Here is a 19,270-nt window from a genome sequence, read left to right on the forward strand (position 1 = left end):
CCCCCTGCCCTGGGCAGGGCCACCTCCCCCCAGCCCAGGTTGCTCCAAGCCCCGTCCAACCTGGCCTTGAACACCTCCAGGGATGGGGCAGCCACAGCTTCTCGGGGCAGCCTAAAAGCTTTTGAATATGTTCTGCCTTACAAGGGTTTAACCCTCCCAAATCTACCTTTCTTTAACCCTCCCAAATCCACCTTTCTTTAACCCTTCCAAATCTACCTTTCTTCCTTTTTTTTTTTTCCTTTTAAAAAAAGTTTTTGTTGCTTTTTCGGGCTATTTGATGCAGGTGCAGTAATTAAGGGTATTCTGCAGTGTAGTAAGAAAACAAGTATTAATTCTTTAAATAAAGGAGTTAATTTGGAAATTGTTTTAAATACAGTTCTGAACCAGATAAAAGTTATTTTCATAACTCCTCTAAATGCAATAGAGATTTTATTTACAGCGTAGGAAAACTAGGGGGGAAACCCATTTTCTTGCTTCTCACTAACCTAACTGTGACTAATTACTCTTTGCTTAAAAAAATTAAAAGGAGCAGATTAAATTTCTGTCTGCAAGGCACAAATTAATCCATTTACAGAATTAGTGCTCCATTAGCACACAGGAGCCCAAATCTGTCTCAGAGGGGATGGTAGTATTTGAGTTTTGGATTCATTCCAGTAGACTTTTAGACAGGCTGGTGCTGACTTAACATTACCGCTTCGTTTGCAGCGGCGAGTGCTGTGCTGAAGACAAGCTGCATGAATTTTTGGGGTGGAGAAAGGGAAGACCTTCATCTGCCTCTAATGTTAAAGTTGCATTAGGATGGAATTAGTATGAGCCGTTGCTTGTGCTTTGTTGCAAGCTTGTGCTTACAGTTTGACTACACATACACTTGCAGATTAATTTTAAAAAAACCCCAAATCTCTATAGCTGTTTTTATCTTTTTTTTCCTCTGTTTTTGGTGCAAGAACTGTCAGTCTTGACTGTTGTGTCTACACCGGTCTGTCTGTAGGCAGCCTGTCCTTCTGACGATACCTTTGGGTATGTGCAGACAGACCAGGTTCTGCTGGTTGGACGTGCGTCAACTCCAATTTGGAAGCAATGTATTCATTGTGGTGCTGTGCCTGAGCTCATAAGCCTCGAGCTAATAAGCCTTGCCGAATGGCTCATCTTATTTGTTTGGGCAGCGCGTTGCTCTGAAATGGTTATGTGGCTCCTGGATCCAAGCTGGTTCACATCTGGCCAGCTTGAGGTCTGTCTGCGTGTGGCCATGGAGATGTGCTCTCCCATTCCCTTTTATTTTTTATTTTTTTTTTTTGCTGTCCCTTTTGGAAATAGATGCAATTTAAATCACATGAAAGGAAACAATCTTCCAAATCCATGGCAGGGATTGGAGCCAGTGGTCCTCGTGCAGAAGGCGTGGAGGGGGAAAGGGGGCAAAAAGGGGTTGTTGGTGCAAGGGAACTGTGGACAAGAAGGAAGGGGAGCGGGAGGGTTGGCCGCCGGTCCTAGTTTAAGTAACTTTAGAGTAAGTGCAAGGTTCCAGTGTTTGTAGACTGGTGCTATCTTGCTAAAAAGGCCTAATGGGAACGTTGCCCATCTTTGTGCTGTCTAAACATTTTTATCTCACGTGGATTACCATTTGCATTAAAAACTTCCATGCAACTGTATTGTGTAAGAGTTTTGTCATCTAACTGTACTTTAAATAAATCCAGCACTGCCTGTTTTGCCACTTCATTGGCACTGCAGGTTTAATTTTTACCGTCTTTGATTGTAGAAGAGACCTACAGAGAAAGAAAGATATGGGGGCTTGAGAAGTGCTAAGACGCAGGGGATGATCCGACTTTCCGACAGCAAACAATGGAGATATAAATTTTATCTGAGCAGCTGATTTTGTGCCTGGGGAGTGATGGAGAGTGATCAGGTGTTTGGGAGCGCCTGGGGTGGGGGTACAGAAACCAGGAGAAAACAGTAGAGAGCAAAGCTTCAGAATGGGTAACATAGAAATGGTCAGAATGGGCTATTTTGTGCTCTCTCTCTCTAGTATAAAAATTTGGAATATCCAGACAGAAAGGAGGGAAAGGACAAATCTTGATATGATAGCTGCAGGAAGATTTAATAATGTTGTTAAAACAAACAAAAAACACTCTAGGAAAAACATATGTGCAGCGTTTAGCTAAGTCATGGATTCTTAGGGTGGGGTGTTCTTTTTGTGATACTTAATCAGTTAAAGCAGCAACTCTTTCAGCACATCTCTTACGAAAAAGACATTTTTATGTTACTAATGAAAGACAAAAACTGTAATGTCTTCCCCATTTAGTTTTATATCAAAGTAGTCATTAATTTTCCATCATCTGTGTTTGAAATCTTGGAAGCGAAATTAATAATGGGCATATGTCTTCAAAGCACTTACTTGTTTGGTCTTTTTGATGCTGAAATTTAGAGAAACTTTTCTACTGGAGCTTGTGTCTCACGTTTCTGTGCCATCTGACTATAAATAAGCCTTACAATTCTCCTCAATTTGCTTGTTAGCTCCACTTAGCCTTGTAATATTCCTTACCTGATGTGACCCAGGAAGAACAAAGAATAGCTCGGGTACCCTCCTGGCAGGGTGCTCTGTCTGATGATGTGCTGTTACGGGGTGGAGAGGCAGAATTGCTCCTGCCTTTTTCATGGAACTGGGATGGCACTGAGGAAGCAACATCCTTTCTCCGCACTGTGGTAGCTTTTGCTGCTATCTAGCTGTGCATTAAAGAAGCCTAACAAACTATTTTCTCTTTTTTTCTTTTCAGAATGAAATAAATGAGGTTCCTTTCTTTGACATCCAGCTGCCCTATGAACTGGCACTGAAGATATTTCAGTACCTGGGCAAGAGTGAATTGGGAAGGTGTGCTCAGGTAAGTGCTGCTGACAGTTTGCTTCTCTGATACCACGTAAAATTGGCAGAAATATTCAAGAAACAGTGCACCTTGATGCAGGGAAGGTGTGTGGGAACCCTCGTGGCTCAGCTGATAGTGCTTTTGCTTATTGGAAATAATTCCAAAGCTGAATTGAAAAAATAATAGTAAATGAGCTGGATTTATAGCTTGCAGTTGAGTAGAGTTAAATGAAACGTTCGTGGCTTGGACAAAAGTGAAGCCTTAAAGTTTAAAATAAATACTTGCAAAGGTCTTTTGATTCAAGTGAATGGATTTAGAAACAAGTGAGCATTTTGCGTCAATATTTAGAACTTAACACCTTGCAGTGCTAAGGGCATGGCAACAGCTGTTTCCCCCACTATTCGGTGTGTGACTTGAACCACAAAAATCAGAGTAGTAACATTTTGTCTGTAGTGATTTCATGCGAGGCTAAATTCTTAAATGGCGCTGGTTTCCTCCCCACCTCCCCGCCCGGGCAAGGGGTTAATATTTTTCTTTGGTAATACTTTAAGATAATGCTTTCACCCGTCTGTACTCAGACATGGTCGTAATTGACGTGTAGTTGTAAACTGCCTGTCTCTTTAGGCAGCTTTACTAACTTAAACACACACACCCGACTGTACTTAGGACTGTTCATCCCACACGATTGAGCCGCTTTATCTCCTTTCTTCACACGCTGAATGATGAACCTCCTCTCTGAATGAGTCTCCAAAGCAAACATAATTGGCGAGTGCTGATTACCCTGTGGGGCAGAGTAGATTATTGTGGATATTCATTGCCAGCTTCTCCCGCGGCCACTATTTAGTGTTTCAGGCCGTGTTCATTGAACTCTTACGTATAAAGCACATCTTGCAACTTCACAAAAATCCAACCAAACCCATTCTTTGTGTTACACTCAAACCATGCCCTGGGTTGTTTGTCAGAGAAAGAAATGTTAACATTTAGAAACTGAAAAGCGACAGGCAGGGTATGGCTGTATTGTGGATGGTAAATGAGACACAAGTATTACCCAAATGGCACGTGCACTGAAACGAAATTGGGCTTTTAATGTTCAGTATGAGCAAGTGGTAGTGTTGAATAGCTACAGGTGGTTATAGCTTAAATCTTTGACTTCCTAATGGCTTTTAGGAAGAAGGACTGTTAGAAGAAAAATAATTCCTCTTGCAGGGCTTCTGCTGCAGAGGAAAAAAATTGTCTAGGGTTATTTTTTGGTGCTGTTCAGGAGACAAAAGCTTTCAGATATGCTCGAGTTTCTGTCATTTGAGGTAGAGATATACGATCAACGAAGGCCGCATTCCATGGAATGGAACGGGATTGCATTTTTGATGTGGATTACTTTAAGGTTATTCTTTCTCTATCTTTTTTTTTTCTTTTTTTTTTTTTTAGGCACGATCAATTTACCTCATGGCATAGTAAAAAGATTGGCTGATGAAGGGCAGCTTCTCTTCTCTGGGCTTGGGCTGCACTTGATTTCTCTCTCGCTCACTTTGGTTTTTAACTTGAACCTGTTCTCATAAGATGCATTTAACACTGTGAAATTTTTCTGCTTTCCTCATTCGCCTTCTAAGACTGAGTCTATTGATCCTACGTGGCAGCTGACAGGTAGCTGAGCAAATGCCCAGAATATCCAGTGCTTCTAGTGCAGAACTGGCTTCTTTTTAAGCGTTCAAATAAAAAGCAAAGCAATAAAAATAAATACCATTTTCATTTTTCTCTTGGTGATTTTGGTTTTTGGGGGGGAAAGCCCTCCTCTGTTAAATGGAAAGCCCTGCTGCTTTACAGTGTTATCGTAGAAAGGTTTTTTTATTAAGGCACCTTGGGATTTTAGTGAAATTGGGCCAGTTAGTGGAATTGGCATCGTGAACTGTGCGAGTGCCTTTGGAGAAAACCTGTTTGCTTAGTTCTTTATGCCAAATTGGTAACCGACTAACAGTAAAGTAGCCTGACTGCGGAGCCTCTTTGAGATTTAATCACACCACAGACTGCTCTGGAGAACTTTAATTTCACCCTGATATTTCCCCCTCCCTCTCTTCCCCACAGCTTTTCTTTGATTTTTGGAATTAGTACTATAAAACACAAACTATCCGTATGGTACTTGAAATACGAACGCCATGTGCAGCCTGTAAATTAATGGTGTCACCAGTTCCTAAGCTCTGGTGGGTTCGCCGTAGTTGTGCGATATTCGGTAGCATCCAGCAGGCCAGTCCCTTTTGATATTTCATGTTTGTAATTCAAGGAGAAAGGTATCCAGGCCTTAATGTGTCAGCAGAACAGTCCAGAGTAATGGCAGAATTTTCCCTCTGCTTTGTGCCAGCACTGTGAGCAGCTTTTGATTCTCTTCTGATCATTGAAAGAAGTATCGATGCTATGAGTGACTCTCTTGTGACTTCGGTGATGTCTGAGAACAGTCAGTCCTTCCTCCTGGTCGTGATGTGGAGGGAAAAGAAAAACAATCACTTGGACACCACAAATATGACAGGTTGAAAGGCATCAGAAGTTCCTGTGTTATTTAGGGCTGATACTGCAGAGATCTGCAATCCTTTAAGCGCTCAGCTTTGTGCTAAGGTCTAATCTATGAACTTCTCCGTATAGTTACAGTTGTTAGCAGAGACTGCATAAATTGCGTTTTGTGGTGTGAAATACCTCTCGACAGTATGTACTGAACTCTGGCAATACTAAGGCAGTTTTATTTCTGAACTGATCAGTGGGAAATTGCCTTGAACTGTTAGAATTTTTGTCTGAGAGATGGTTTGGAAATGTTTACCAACACAACAATTGTGTATGTATCTAGGACAAGGGAGTCTGTTTCTAGGAATTTAAGAATTAATTGTCTTGCATAGATCAAGAATTTCAGATGCTTTCCTCTAGAGCTTCTGAAATTGTCAAACTGTTGGGCTTTTAGTGTTTATACATTTTAAAAAAGAAAATCTCATCTATTTTTTTTGAGGATACTTTTGCATCAAGGTTGTTTATAAGTAAGAGTAATCATCCATCCGCCTCATAGTTTAGAGAGAGAGCAGAGAAACGGATGGATAAGAATATCCTGGGCTCAGGATGAGACTTAAAATAACATTATGGGTGTGAATTGGAAAGATGAGCAGCTTCCACCTGGTAAATGTGCATCTGAATGGCTTTGGATTGAATACTGTTTGGCACTAGGTATTGTACTGAATTGAAAGTCCAGCTATTTCTAATTGAGGCCCCTGGCTTCGGCGACTGAACCTTGAACGTGTCTTTGTGTGACTAGGGAAGAAAGTAAACCTAATGAAACAAAGACAGTTATCAGATGGAGAGGGATGAATAAACCTTCATTAGGATTTGAGCCAGTTGGTTTAGACGGGATTAGAAGAAATTGAGGATTTGATGGAAGAGGTGGAGTTTTCTAGGATTTTTTTTTTCTGGGGGGTGGGCAGGGGAGGAAATAATATTCCCCAACGGCAAAACCAAATAGCAAAACCTATGTCAGCGAAAGCGTTTGAAGCCCTTCAGAACATTATTACTTGCTGAACTATAATATATAAAACTGTTCCTGTGTGGAGCTCAGGGGAAACCAAAGTTTCTTTGCCGAGAACGTTTGAGAACTGTAGTAAAAAGATAATAGGAACACTAAAGATAAAATTAAATCGGGGACTCTAAATTTATAAACAGCTCTGTAAGATGTTGTCATTGATCGTTGTTGGAGTTCCTACGCAGTGCAGATTTGGAAATAATTATGTTCATAGTTTAATAAGAGCTTTGCGTGTCTCAGCTACTCTCCAACAAGCAGAACGTATGGGTGCGTATAAATAAAGCCGTAATGCTCTGGCTTTCGGGGCCTCACCTGAAACTCCAAGTCAAGCGGATCTAATAAAGCTGACTTCAAGCCAATGGCTGGTTTTAATGCGGCAGCTCACAGTGGTGCTGTAAAGTGAAATGCTTGAGACACTTTTATTAGAGATTTCTTGCAGCTGAGGCTCACTCAGTGGGGCTTTTACAAGGGATTGTCATGCCAGTTTTGGTGCATTAAGAAAAGGCTGCGTTAGGGACCCTTTGGAAATTCATGCTTGTAAAGCAGCAGGAGTCGATGTAATTTGATTTAAAAAAAAAATCATAATAGGATAGGATCTTTATTCCCCTTGAATGTTTGTTCCTGAAAGTTGAAAAGGCAGTCTAAATTTTATGTAGTGCCCTCCCCCCCCCTTTTTTTTTTTTTACTGTCTATAAAATGCTTTTAAGACCTTGAAACTAGAAAGGTCTGTGCAACATTGTCTATTTTGGCAAACTCAGAAGGGCTGTGTGTGTTTGGTTGTTTGGTTTGTTGGTTTTTGGGGTTTTGTTTGTTTTTTTTTTTAATTTTGTTTTCTGTTCTTTTTGAAAGCAAGGCAAAAGTTGGCGCAGTTTGGCTTTGTTTACTTGTGCTTGTGCGTTAGCCTGTGCCCCCAGTGTCAGCAGAACCGTGCTGCGGTTATGGGAGGGGGGCAGAGGTTCCCAGGCTTGGCCGGGATGCTCTACTCCTGCAGAACAGCTGCTTTTTCTGTGCGTCAGCAAAAACCTGGGGGGGGTTGTGCAGTTTTTGTGGTGTGTTTTGGGGGTTTTTTTTGGTGTGGGGTGGTTTGTTTTTTTTTTTTTCTTTCCCCAAGCAATAATATGAGGATTTATATTGCTTTACAATCAAGTTGAGAGCAAATTCCTCACTAAACTGTAATGGTTTGAAATTTGGATTGCCCTTTTTTTTTTTCTTTTGAACTTCCTGAGCATGTCCCTGTAGGGACAGGAGCATTAAGCACTGCATTTATATTACAGCATGATGTATATTCTTCTGTCTTCTGGAGAAGACTCGGTGCTGTTCCTGTCGTTTTTAAGGCACTGTGGTTGCCCTGTCCAGGTTGTTTTCTTTGTCTGGTGATGGAAGGGGTTTATGTGTGTCTGCTGGTTAGAATTGAGGTCTCTTGATGACTAACTCGAATATTGGTTCTGCTGATCTTGGATGTTCCTGTTTGGGAGCTGCTCTTGTATGTAGGTATCAAACCTTAAAAACACAGGCAAGGTTACGCAGTCCACCCCCCCTTTTTTCACATTAAACTTTTTTTTTTTTCCCTTTTTCCCTGGAAGAAACAGGTCATTAGAGTTGTCTTATGATGCAGTTCTTGATTTCTAGTGGGATGTTGGCTTTTGAGAGCAGTATGGATACACATATGTCTTTGCAGCAAGACCAACTGGCCACACAACACACACAAGATGACTAGAAGCTTCATAAAGCTTTCAAGGGGAGATCTGTGCTGGATTTTTGCAGAAGATACCGTCCCACTGTTTGAGGACTGTATAGTATGCAGGGAGTGTAGTATTCTCAGCCTGGAGAAGAGAAGGCTCCGGGGAGATCTTATTGCGGCCTTTCAGTGCCTGAAGGGGCTCCAGGAGAGCTGGGGAGGGACATTTTACTGGGGCATGTAGTGACAGGACGAGGGGGAATGGCTTCAAACTGGAAGAGGGCAGGTTTAGATGAAACTTTAGGAAGAGTTTTTTCACTTTAAGGGTGGTGAGGCACTGGCACAGGTTGCCCAGAGAGGTTGCTGAGGCCCCATCCCTGGAGGTGTTCAAGGCCAGGCTGGAGGTGGCCTTGGGCAACCTGGGCTGGTGGGAGGTGTCCCTGCCCAGGGCAGGGGGGTTGGAACTCGATGATCTTTAAGGTCCTTTCCAACCTAAACCATTCTATGATTCTGTGAGATTTGGGACCACGCGTGTAAGATGGTTTTGCACTTACTGTGACCTGGGAGATCTGTAAGGCACAGGGCTGTGTTGATGGGACTGACCTGCTCCCTGGACCTTAGCTCCTCTCTCCCTGCGGCGTTGGGGGTCTTTCTGACTGGTTGGTCTTGGCCTGATCCTACAGTTAGTAGCATGACTCTTCCAAGTCATCACATGTAAAATTTTACAGATCACGTTACAAACTCTGAGATCACTTGATTTATTTAAGGGAGTATGGTTTTTTTGTTTTTTTTTGTTTTTTTTCCCCCTAACCTCACTGCATGCTTTGTCGCTCTAATGGCTTGTGTTCTGTGGGGACTTCTTGCAAATCTGTACTAGCCAAAAGGATCTTGTACTTTCAGTATACCTCATGATACATAATTTTCTGAAAGTATACCTTGTATTGGAAAGCTGTGATATTAAGAAGTCTGAAGCAGGATGTGCATGGCAATGGAGATATAATGGAGATTAATCCTATAAAATAGTGAACAAGTAATATTCATCTTTCACCCTACTGTGCCATCTTGTATCTGTGTGTGAACGTGGAACAAATGGCAAGTAAACATGAAGAGATGGTCCTGGGAGAGTTTGTATCAGTGGGAGACCTAGATTCTTGGTGTAATCTCGGGACTGAAACAGGCATTAGATGCTTAATTGTAAGTTGCTAAAAATGATGTCAGTCTGAGAAGGTTTTTTTTTATCTTTTGGAAACAGCTTACAGTTGATTGCTGCTTTCACCAGTGGCAGTTTTCATTGGTTGCATCTGTTTTCTTAAATTAAGAATTACAGAGAACAAACGCTACTTAAGTTGGCTCTTACCTCTTGAATCTTTAATTCTAAGCCCACAATTGATTATGATGAAGCTGTTCTCTCCGAAATGGACAGCAACTAGAGGCTACTTGAAAAACTTAATAATTCATTCCTATTTATGCATACTGTAATACAATAGGTTATAAATCACTAATGTCATACACATAATCAGGCATTGTCGGTCGGACTTTAGAGATACTGTGGGATGATCCGAGAGGTTTTCTTAGCTACAAATATGAAAATAAATTCCTATTTTTGCTCTAAACTTAAAAGGCTGTCTTAATTGTTTTCTTGCAGCTTTTCCCTTCAAAAATCTCTCGTGCACTGATATTTCAGGTTGGCCCTGTGGCCACTAAACACTATCATCGATGTTGTGTGGAGTTTCAGTGGAGTAGAAACTCAGTTATTTTCAAAAGAATCCACAGAAAACGAGCATTTTGTTAAAGGTTCTTTTTTTCCACACTGTTAGTAGTATATATGTTTAGAGAAGAATTTAGTCTCGGTGCAGGCTTATATTGTTTTCAATGTGTATATTTCAGATGTTACTTAACTAATTTTAAAAGAAATCTAATTTTTACTTAAACTTAGTGGTGTGTATATATACACATTTGACTTTTAGGTCAGCAGAACATGGAAAATACTTGCGGAAGACGAAGTGTTGTGGTACCGCTTGTGCCAACAGGAAGGATACCTATTAGATACGAGCATCTCCGATCATTCCTGCTGGAAGCTCGCCCTCAAGAACTGCCACGCCAGAGAGCGCACTTTGAAAACCAACTGGAAGGTAAAAGGGAATTTCTTTAATGTGATCCAGGTGCTGTAGAAAAATGGGAACCTGGTTCAAGGAAGTGGTAGTGAAATGCCGGTCTTTTGTGTTGCAACTTCTTTTTGCCAGTTAAAAGGGGAAAGCTGCTGAAGGATTTATGAGACTGTGCCCTAGCTGTAATACTGTTTTCTCCCAATGACTGATTGCTTTTGGGAGTGAGTGTTTCTGTTTGCTGTGCTACTCCGTTGACTTTGGTGAGAGAGGGATGTTTCTACTTCGAGTGTCCCTTGATAATGAGAATCAGCCTTAAAGATGAAGGCTCCTTCCCCTGCTCATCACATACCCTGGAAAAAGAAACTTATCGTGGGTAATTTGGGGTTGGTTTTTTTTTTTTTGGTGATGGTTGTTTTTCTACCTAAAGATTAGGAATAATAATGAAGAGCGATAGCTTCTTTCTCCTTTGTTTCTGTCTGTAAAAATTCCAGGAGGCAAACATAAAATAGATGGGTCTTCTCTCAGCTGCGCTGTGACTTGTCAGTAGCAATAGCAAAGCTCGGAGTTTTCCACAAAGCAGCAAATTAACGTGTTCGATGAATGTATTGCAATCCCAACACTGTGTCTCGTCTTTCTGTGCAGAACCGCATCGGTGGTGTGAGCCAGCTGCAATACGAGCTGGGAAAAATTCTTTGTGATGTACATTCTTGCGATGGAGTTGTTATTGCTGGGTGAGTATGAGGTTGAGTAATGCTCGTTTAATCTTTACCGTTTGAGATCTCATGTGCTGCCTTCTAACAAATTCAAAAGAAACAGCTGTTTCAGGCAACAAGAGTGAATTCTTCTGACTGCAGTTCCCTTGTGGGTGAGGTAGATAGTCCTTAAAGTGACTGATAATGATGGTTATCTACAGGTGATTTCAGAAGTACAAATTTTTATTGTACTATTAAAAAAGCTGTCTCACGTGCGTGTGGTCCCTGTAGACTATAGTACTTTCTGATGAACTGTATCTGTTGTTTTGCTGTGGAAGCATACGGAGTCTATTAAATATTGTACACATCTACTGAAAAGTGCTCTTAAAATCTCTTAATCACAAGGATATTTTTGCATGCTGTGGCAAGAAAACTTTAGAAGGACTGTTACTTTTCTCCATTATTATGTAAAAGACAATCTGAGGAAAAGAAAAAACCCACCCAAAACCCAGAGAATACTCAAACTTCTCTTTTCTTAATATAAAGCTTTGTCAGGACCTTCATTTATTGCTAGCTATTCGTTTGGTTTACACTCTTAAATTCAATTTTGAGAACTTCCCAAACTCTTGGAAGAGGATACCATGACTACCACTGGTAGGTGTAAGGCTTTACTGTATTCTGCTTGAATTTTACAGGTTCAGGAATTAGTAGCCCTCCAGAAGAAGTCACATCAGTAAATACAAATGATATCATGCTCGGGGCAGTCAGAGGATGTTGTCCTCTAACATACCAGAGCTCCATATTTTATGGTAGCACTTCACATTAATGGTATGCTTATGCATTGTGGGATTTGAGAAAACTACTTATAAAATACTATAAAATTCACACACTTGTTAAAAGAAAGGTGCTTTGAAATACATTCGATGTAGATAACTCCATATACATCGAAACGCTTTTGAATGCTGTTGGGCAACTGAGAGCAGAAATCTAAACCAGCAGACGGCATGAGTGAAAGGGGGATTTTAACCTTTGATTGGTTTGGTTTGTTGTTTGTCTTTTTTACTAGATGATATTCTGCTTGTTTTACTTCCGAGTTCGGACGTTTCCCTTTCTGTTCTCTTCCATCCTGTTCATTGCCTATTGCTTCTCCTTCTCTGCTTTTCATGCCACGTTTTTGCTGCTGTGTAGTCTGTGACCTCCAGCGGGGCAGTGCCACACAGTGGTTAACCTAAACAGTGGCCGTGGCAAGAGGTTTGAAGAATTCACGTGGCTGGAGTACTCCAGGTCTTACCTGGACGCCTGCCTGATGTTGAGGCTTCCTCGGGCCACCGGTAAGACACCGCAGCTCCCAGTCTGCTGTGGTCCGCAGCTGGGATGCGGCTCTGCGGATAGCAGCCTGACTTCTTTTGTGCCCTTCAGCTTGGGCAGTGTATTTCCTGGCCTTGGCTGGGGATCTGCACTACTGTATCTGTTCCACTGTCTCTAATGAAACCTCCTGGACTTTTTTGGGAGCCAGAAACCCCAGTTGTCTCCACGCTGCTGCCAAAACCTCCAGCTCTTCTTTTTCTTCATTTTCTCCATTGTGTTCATATGCAAACATGCAATATATAAATGGTAGGCAGAATAAATTAAATTTCTAAAGAATTAATAAAGGATATTAATCCTGCATATTAAACTCAAATAGTCTGTATTTTATCTTGGTGTATTACGGGAGTCGGGTTTATGCAGTTTCACACTATTTCCGTATTGGTTTCCCAGTTCCTCCAGTATCTCTTGATTCTTTTGGTGAGTTTGCATCAGTTGGCATGGTAAAGGCATGTGGTGCCATTAAGTAATTTGGATTCCTGAAACGTTCATGAAAATAGGTGGGCAGGTAAGAAACCACTGAAGGGAAAGGTGCACGTGCTTATCCATTAGGAAAGGCGACATTATGGGTTTCGCTCACATTACTTTTCAGTAATTTTTCCTTCTCTGGGAAAATGAATTTTAGTAATGAAGTATCTTTTTATGAAGCTATGAGCATATATTTGATAAAACAACATGGGGAAATCAGAATGCAGCTGTTTGACTTTACCTGGTTAGTAAATGAAATGTTTAGAATATAACACGAAAGTTATATTATTTCCTGAGCTGTTTACTACTCGCCCTCCACTCTGCTTTGGTAGCTTGAGATCTCTGAAAGCATCTCTTAAATTGCTGCAAGTAGAAAACTATTCTGTGAATCTTGCCCAAAAGAAGAAGAATTGGTTGTTCTGCCAGTGATGATCGAAGTCTGCAAGACAGTAGCGCACTGTCGCCTCTGCCAATAATATCTCATGGTAAATATCAAACAAGACAGACTTAAAGTTATAACTAAAACTTCCAAGGACATTAGCAAATTGTGCAGTTCATTATGTGCATTCAGTAAGTATTTAGGATAGGTAGATTGAGGAATTTGCTGGGGTTTTGTTGTTGTTGTTGTTTTTTTAAATCCAAACATAACCCTCCCCTTTCTCTCCCAGCTTATAATATTGTACCTAATGGCGTTGTGCTTTCAAATTTGTCATAAAAGTGTAATGAATCTGGTGATCAATAGCTGTTGCATTCTTTCAGTACTGAAGAAGTAATTTAATAGCTGAGGTTAACAGAAGTCAATTTTCTTCTCAGTATAAATATCAATTATCTGTTACATTTAATGATTATATCTCCAGTTTTGCAAACACTTATGTGCTTAGCTTTACATGTGAATAATCATAGATTACAGCGAGACTTGCCGTGTGTGTAAAGCTACACTGATGTGTGACTTTGCAAGACTTGAGAAGTTGATGATGATCTTAAAGCTAATTTTTGTGTGTGGCATTTCCCGGGGTTTTTCTAAGCCCTGGCTTGTGGCATCGTTTACCTTTCTTTCTTCTCCAGGTTGCTGCGCTGGAGAAAAATAGGGCCACTCGGTTTTCAGCGGGTTTTTTGCTGTCTGACTTTGGGGAGCAGCTGCAGCGCTCTGGCTGGGCTCGGGCAGCCCAACCAGGCATCGCGCTCTGTCTGTGTGGCTGGAAACTGTGGCAGTGTGTAGCAGCTGCTCCCTGCTTTCAGGGGGTTCAGCTCGGGATCTTGGAAGATCAGGGAATGGTTAGAAAAAAATTAAAAAGGGGTGGAGAGAGAGGTTCTGTGTATTTGGGGTCTTGGAGCAAGCCTGGGAACAGTCCTACTTGACTTGAACCTGTGCTGTGATAGGCCTGATCTTGTGTTCTTCACTGTACTGCTTCAAACTCCGCTGGGAAGTGGAATAATTTTTTTTTTTTTGGCTGCTATAGAGCTTTTTTTTTAATCTTTCTGAAGAGGAAGTTGTACAGTCTGTGGGCAGGGGGACTCAAAACAAGTGTAACGCATAGAGACGTAGTTTGCCTGAACTGGTTTGGGAGCGGATCTCTGTTACCTTTGTGTGAGGAAGCAAAGATAAACTATACAGGGCTAGCTCTCCCTTAGAGAAATGTACCGATTTCATGCACTCTCCTCTCTTTTTCTCCACGCTGCTGCCAAAGCTCAAGCCAGAAGATGGCAGAATATCAAGGATTGATTAAGTGCAACCTGAGCTGCGCGTTGAAGGTGGCTGCTCGCGGCTCCTCTTTCTCCCAGCGCCTTGCTTTTACTGGCTGACATCAGATAATTCAATCTGGCCTGCATGCAGAGCATCTTGTGTTTATCATTAAAATTTCATCCCAGCGGTTACGATGCTTGTTTTCTGGGTCAGACCTTGAATCCCTTTTCATTTGAGACAGCGGTGTTTGTGGTTACCTCACTCCCAATCAATGTCGTATTCGCCAGCCTTTCTGCAGTTACGTGTCTCAAAGGATCTTCTTTAAAGGGATGTTGTCCTCCCCCCCCGCTCCATATTCAATTCAAATGTAGTTTCTTCTTTAAGTCAGGGTTTACTTAAAGCAATTATACATCTGCTTGCTTGGCTTTTATAAATTACTACTGATGATTAGGTTCCACTGTACCTAATGCTGTTGTATGTTTGGTTTCAGGACAGACTGTCTGGATTTCTTCACCTTCTGTTAATAAAATCTTAAATCTCTCTCTTTTTTTTTTTTTTTTTCCCCCCTGTAGAGCAAGTGCATGTTCAGACAGTAAAATTGCTACTTTATTATTATTTTTTTTCTTCTTGGCAGCATTGATGGCCACACTGATGGGCACTTGTAGTCAGAGGGTAGGTCCTCCTGGAGATAGCGATCTCAGAACATGCATCTGGTACTTGTTTGCACTGTGGTGTCATTACACAGTAGATCCCGTGGTGTGACATGTCCGTAACGTGTCATGAGGCTGTTTTGCTGCTCTGTGTCAAATACTGAACGTGTGGCCATCCTCGAGAGTGCGCGGTAAACTTGCCTCGTGTCGGTGGTGATCATCTCGCCTCACAGCTCGGCCCGTAAAACCGCACCAACTCTGCTGTGAGTCAGGGTGATGTTTCATTGTGCATTGCGTTAACTTTTTTTCTGCTTGTGGAAAGGGCACTGTGGTTTTACTGCTGCTGTTTGTGGCTCTGAAAGCGTCCCAAATGAAAATAAACAGAAGAGATCCAGAGTCAAACCACCCTCCCAAAGGCCCAGAAATATAAAGGTATCTACTTTTTCTTTCTTCAGTTTTCTTTGACTTAAAAAAGAGTGGTAGCCTGCTGGTTAAGAGCTTGCGTAAATGGAGGTTTAAGGTCATGCCTCTGCTGTGACGCGGGGACCGGTCTAGCAGATGCTGTGTGGAGTCCCTCACCCCTTCCAGACTCGGCTGGGAATCAGCCCTTGGTTCTTCTCTTTGTATTTTGGCTTCAGCGGTTTCCTCCCTCCCCTAGTAAGTACTGTCGTCTTTCCTACAGATTCTATTTTCTTGAGTTAGGGCTAGTGAGATTCATCTGCTCTGAGTGCCTCGATAAATCTACAGATTAACACTTCCGCGCCTTTCGGGGTGGAGCACACCTGGCACAGATGGTATGTCTCCAAGTGATGCTTGATAAAGGCAACGAGAAACAAAAGAACTTCCTAAATACCCTGTGTGGTTAGGGGAATCATCTGGTTTAGAGGTAGTGATATGTTTTGATTCTCTCATACTGAGAAACTAAATGCACTAAAATAATTTTCATACAGTTATCTTCATTCTGAAGGAGTCTTATGGGAGTTATAGATTAAACGCTGCAGCACTTTCGAACAATTTGGGCCTTTCAGTTTAAGTCATTACGAGCAACGGAGAGACGTAAAAGGAGCTGCTACTATACGGTAGATTTCTTTGTTCTCTAAAATCACCTCCCACACTGCTTTCCTCTTGCTCAAAGGTGACCTGCAAATGACTTTTTAAAAAAATGGGCTTGCCACTCTTTTTAGCTTCATAATGATGTGTGAAACTAGCCCGAAAGGCTTGAAAACACTTTTCTGCGCTTTTTAAAACTTCATGTCAACTCTCATTTAATTTGGGTTTGGTTTTTTTTTTTTTTTTGCTATAGGGCTTGTGGGCTATTCTCAAGGTATTTATTATTAGCTCTTGCATCTTAATTCACTCTGCAGACCTGAGGAAACCAAAATATTAATTAGTAATGAAAATGAACAAAAGTTAACAAACTGAAGTCTTAAACAGCCTGAATAAACCCCTGCCTTATTTAATTGCTTAAATTTCGCTTGTATAACGGCACGACTTTGCTAGGTTTCTCCCTCCCCTGCCGGTGGCTGAGAGCCTGGATGTGAAACAAAGCAGTAAGGCAGAAGGTGCCTTTTTCCTTCAACCTTCCCCAAACCCTTTGTGTTCTCTTCACTCATTCTCATCATTGTTAAGAAGTAATAAGTGTCAGACCTTCTTTTTTTTCAAGTGAGTCACCTTTAGGAGGGTTGAAAACAGGATGACATCATGAGTTCAGAGGGGTCGGATGACAAACTCTGGGAGTTAGGTAAGGTTGTGTTAAGTGACAAACACGTTGGCTTCTCTGTCATCCTGTGAAAAAGAGCCTTTCAGGTGAAACCAATAGCAGAAGCTTGATACTGGCACTTTGTGAAAGCTGCTTTTCCAGCCTGCCCAACCATTAAGCTATTGGTTTACCTGTAGGTTTCGCTGGATGCGGAGGAAGGCGCTGCAGGGAGATGTGCTGGGTGCGTAGTGGTGCCCAGTATTCTGAAGTCACGATAGTTATTTTTGAGCTTGTAAAACCTGTTTAGTTTTTTGTTTGTTTTTTTTCCTTTTCTTTGTTTTGTTTTTCTGAGGCCAGACAAACCCATCCTTCTTTCTGGCATACTTCTTGAACGTTTCATTTTTACTGTTTTCACAACCTACCAGCCTCTGGGCTGTTGCCATCAGTGCCTATAGAGTTCAGGTGATATTTTTCCTCTCTGCTCTTTGCAGTGTGTTGCAGTTTGTGTTCCTTCCAACATGTAAACATATCCATTTACATCACCTTCAGGTGGTGTTTTCTTGCCTGTATCTGAAACTGGAGCCCTTGTTTTATTTGTTGCATTATGTGTTTGTCCTTTGGGGAATAATAGGGTCGATGGACAAGGTCCTTCCCAAATTGCATCATAATGCCTCTTGAATTCTTTTGAAAAAGACAATTTGGTTTTTTCTCCTGCTGTAGCAGCAGTCTTAGGCAGTGCCCACAGTAGTATGTTTCCTTGGTCAGAGCAACTGGTTTAATTAATGGGCCTGGGCTGATGCAAGCCACTGGAACCTTGATCTAAAAGATTCTTGGTCTTAAAAAAGAAATTACTAGAGACATTTTGGCTTTCTTGAACTTGTGCTTTTGTAAGTGTTCATTAAAATGTTTTGCCTACCATATAACCCCTCGGCTTGTTTCTGTTCCCTTGGTATGACATTTGCATGCGCTTAAAATTAATAAGAAGGTGAGGCACGCAGAAGTACTTAGGGTGGCAAAATGTTAATTTCGTTACAGAGAACAGTGATAAGTGGCAGGAGAACCGCACGCTATCTCCAGCAGCTTAACCCACTTTCTAGAGCTACGATTTCCTAAATGAGGTCTTAACAATGAAAGTGTGAGCTTTCCGCGGCTCACTTTCTGTGAGCGTGGTCCACAGATGGACCTGGGTTGATGAACTGGAAAGTCAAGTTCCCAGCAGAAGAGTTTGGGAACCGATCATAGGGATGCTCAGAATGTGTTTCCTACCTGTTAAATCTTAAAGTGTTTCCAGATCCATTTTAGTACAAGTTAGTAACTTTTTTTCATAGCTGCTCTCATATAGCAAGCAACCCTAAATAATGTTTGGATGGAGTCAGGGATGTTACTTTCCTACTTTGTGTTCTTCTGTCAGTGTAGGATTGTTTCAAATGCTGGTTTTGGTTTACCCTCACCTGTTTTTTCTTGTATTTTATGGTGTAGCTTTCTGCCACGCTATGTAATAGCAGAAATTTTTTTGTTTTCTGTTCCATTTGTATTTATTTTTTTTGTCATTGTGTTTTATTTTATTCCTTTCTGCCATATAAAGTAGTTCTTTGCTCCATCGTTGCTACTAGACTGTTTTTCCTGATTAATTCCCTTAAGGAATCCCTTAGCCAAGCTACCTGTCAGTTATATATATATAATGGCAAAATCAATGTCTTTAAATAACTGTAAATGAGAACACAGCAAGGCTTGGGAACTTCTACCCCTTTCTTCCAGCCTTACTCTGTGAGGCATGTAACACTGGGGTAAATGTATCAGAGCTCTCTGTTACCCCCCGTTTAAGAGAAAAGTTGTGGGTCTTAATGTTGGCTATGAAGATGGTAATAGAATCCATTTAATTTCAGTATTGTGTGTTGGAATCCAGCTTGCAGTGTTTTTGATGAAGAGGTTTTTTGAAATTGAACATTACGAATTACCACTGTCTTACGTGAGCCTTAGCGAGAAGGTGAAGCTCAGGAGTGAGCAGTTTGAACCAACTTACAAAGGCGTTTGCACTTGGGTTTGCATGTTTAATTGGACCTTATTCTTCAGCCTACTGAGGGGGTCTCTGACTAGGTACCTTAATTAACCACATGAAGGACTGGTTAGTTGCTTTTGGTGGAATAAGGATGAAAGGTCCGAGATGCTTGTTGCAGCAAGACAATGCGAAATACTCATTATTTTACTTGCTTATCAACAGGCGTCCGTTTAAACGGAGCTATAGCTAGAGATTGGTACTTGAGCAAAATTCCTACTGACTTCAATAAAATGCATTGACGTTGTAAGGACTTCATAATAAGATCTTTTGAGTATTAACAGATGGTCACTGACTGCCTGAAACAAAGTTGTTGGGGTTTTTTTGTTTTGTTGATCACCGCAGGTATCTGGAAACTGAACAGACTTTGCCTTCTGGAAATCAAACCTGACTGTGAAACAAAGGGTTTTCTTTCTCCTTCCTCTTTATTTTCTCGCTACAGATTCTTTAGAGAAAATACAGAAAATG

The 19,270-nt window shown here is 41.3% G+C and overlaps 1 protein-coding gene across 1 annotated transcript in view; it reads left to right on the forward strand.

Annotated features, from left to right (window-relative positions):
• Positions 1-19,270, forward strand: part of FBXW8 (F-box and WD repeat domain containing 8) — a 63,525-nt gene that overhangs the window by 10,423 nt on the left and 33,832 nt on the right. The window contains exons 2-4 of the mRNA XM_009886742.1: positions 2,769-2,873; positions 10,048-10,212; positions 10,831-10,919. Of these exons, the coding sequence (XP_009885044.1) occupies positions 2,769-2,873; positions 10,048-10,212; positions 10,831-10,919 (359 nt within the window). The remainder of the gene's footprint in view (positions 1-2,768; positions 2,874-10,047; positions 10,213-10,830; positions 10,920-19,270) is intronic.

The sequence above is a fragment of the Charadrius vociferus genome, unplaced genomic scaffold (genome assembly GCF_000708025.1).
Source record: "Charadrius vociferus isolate BGI_N301 unplaced genomic scaffold, ASM70802v2 scaffold776, whole genome shotgun sequence".
Lineage (NCBI taxonomy): Eukaryota > Metazoa > Chordata > Aves > Charadriiformes > Charadriidae > Charadrius > Charadrius vociferus.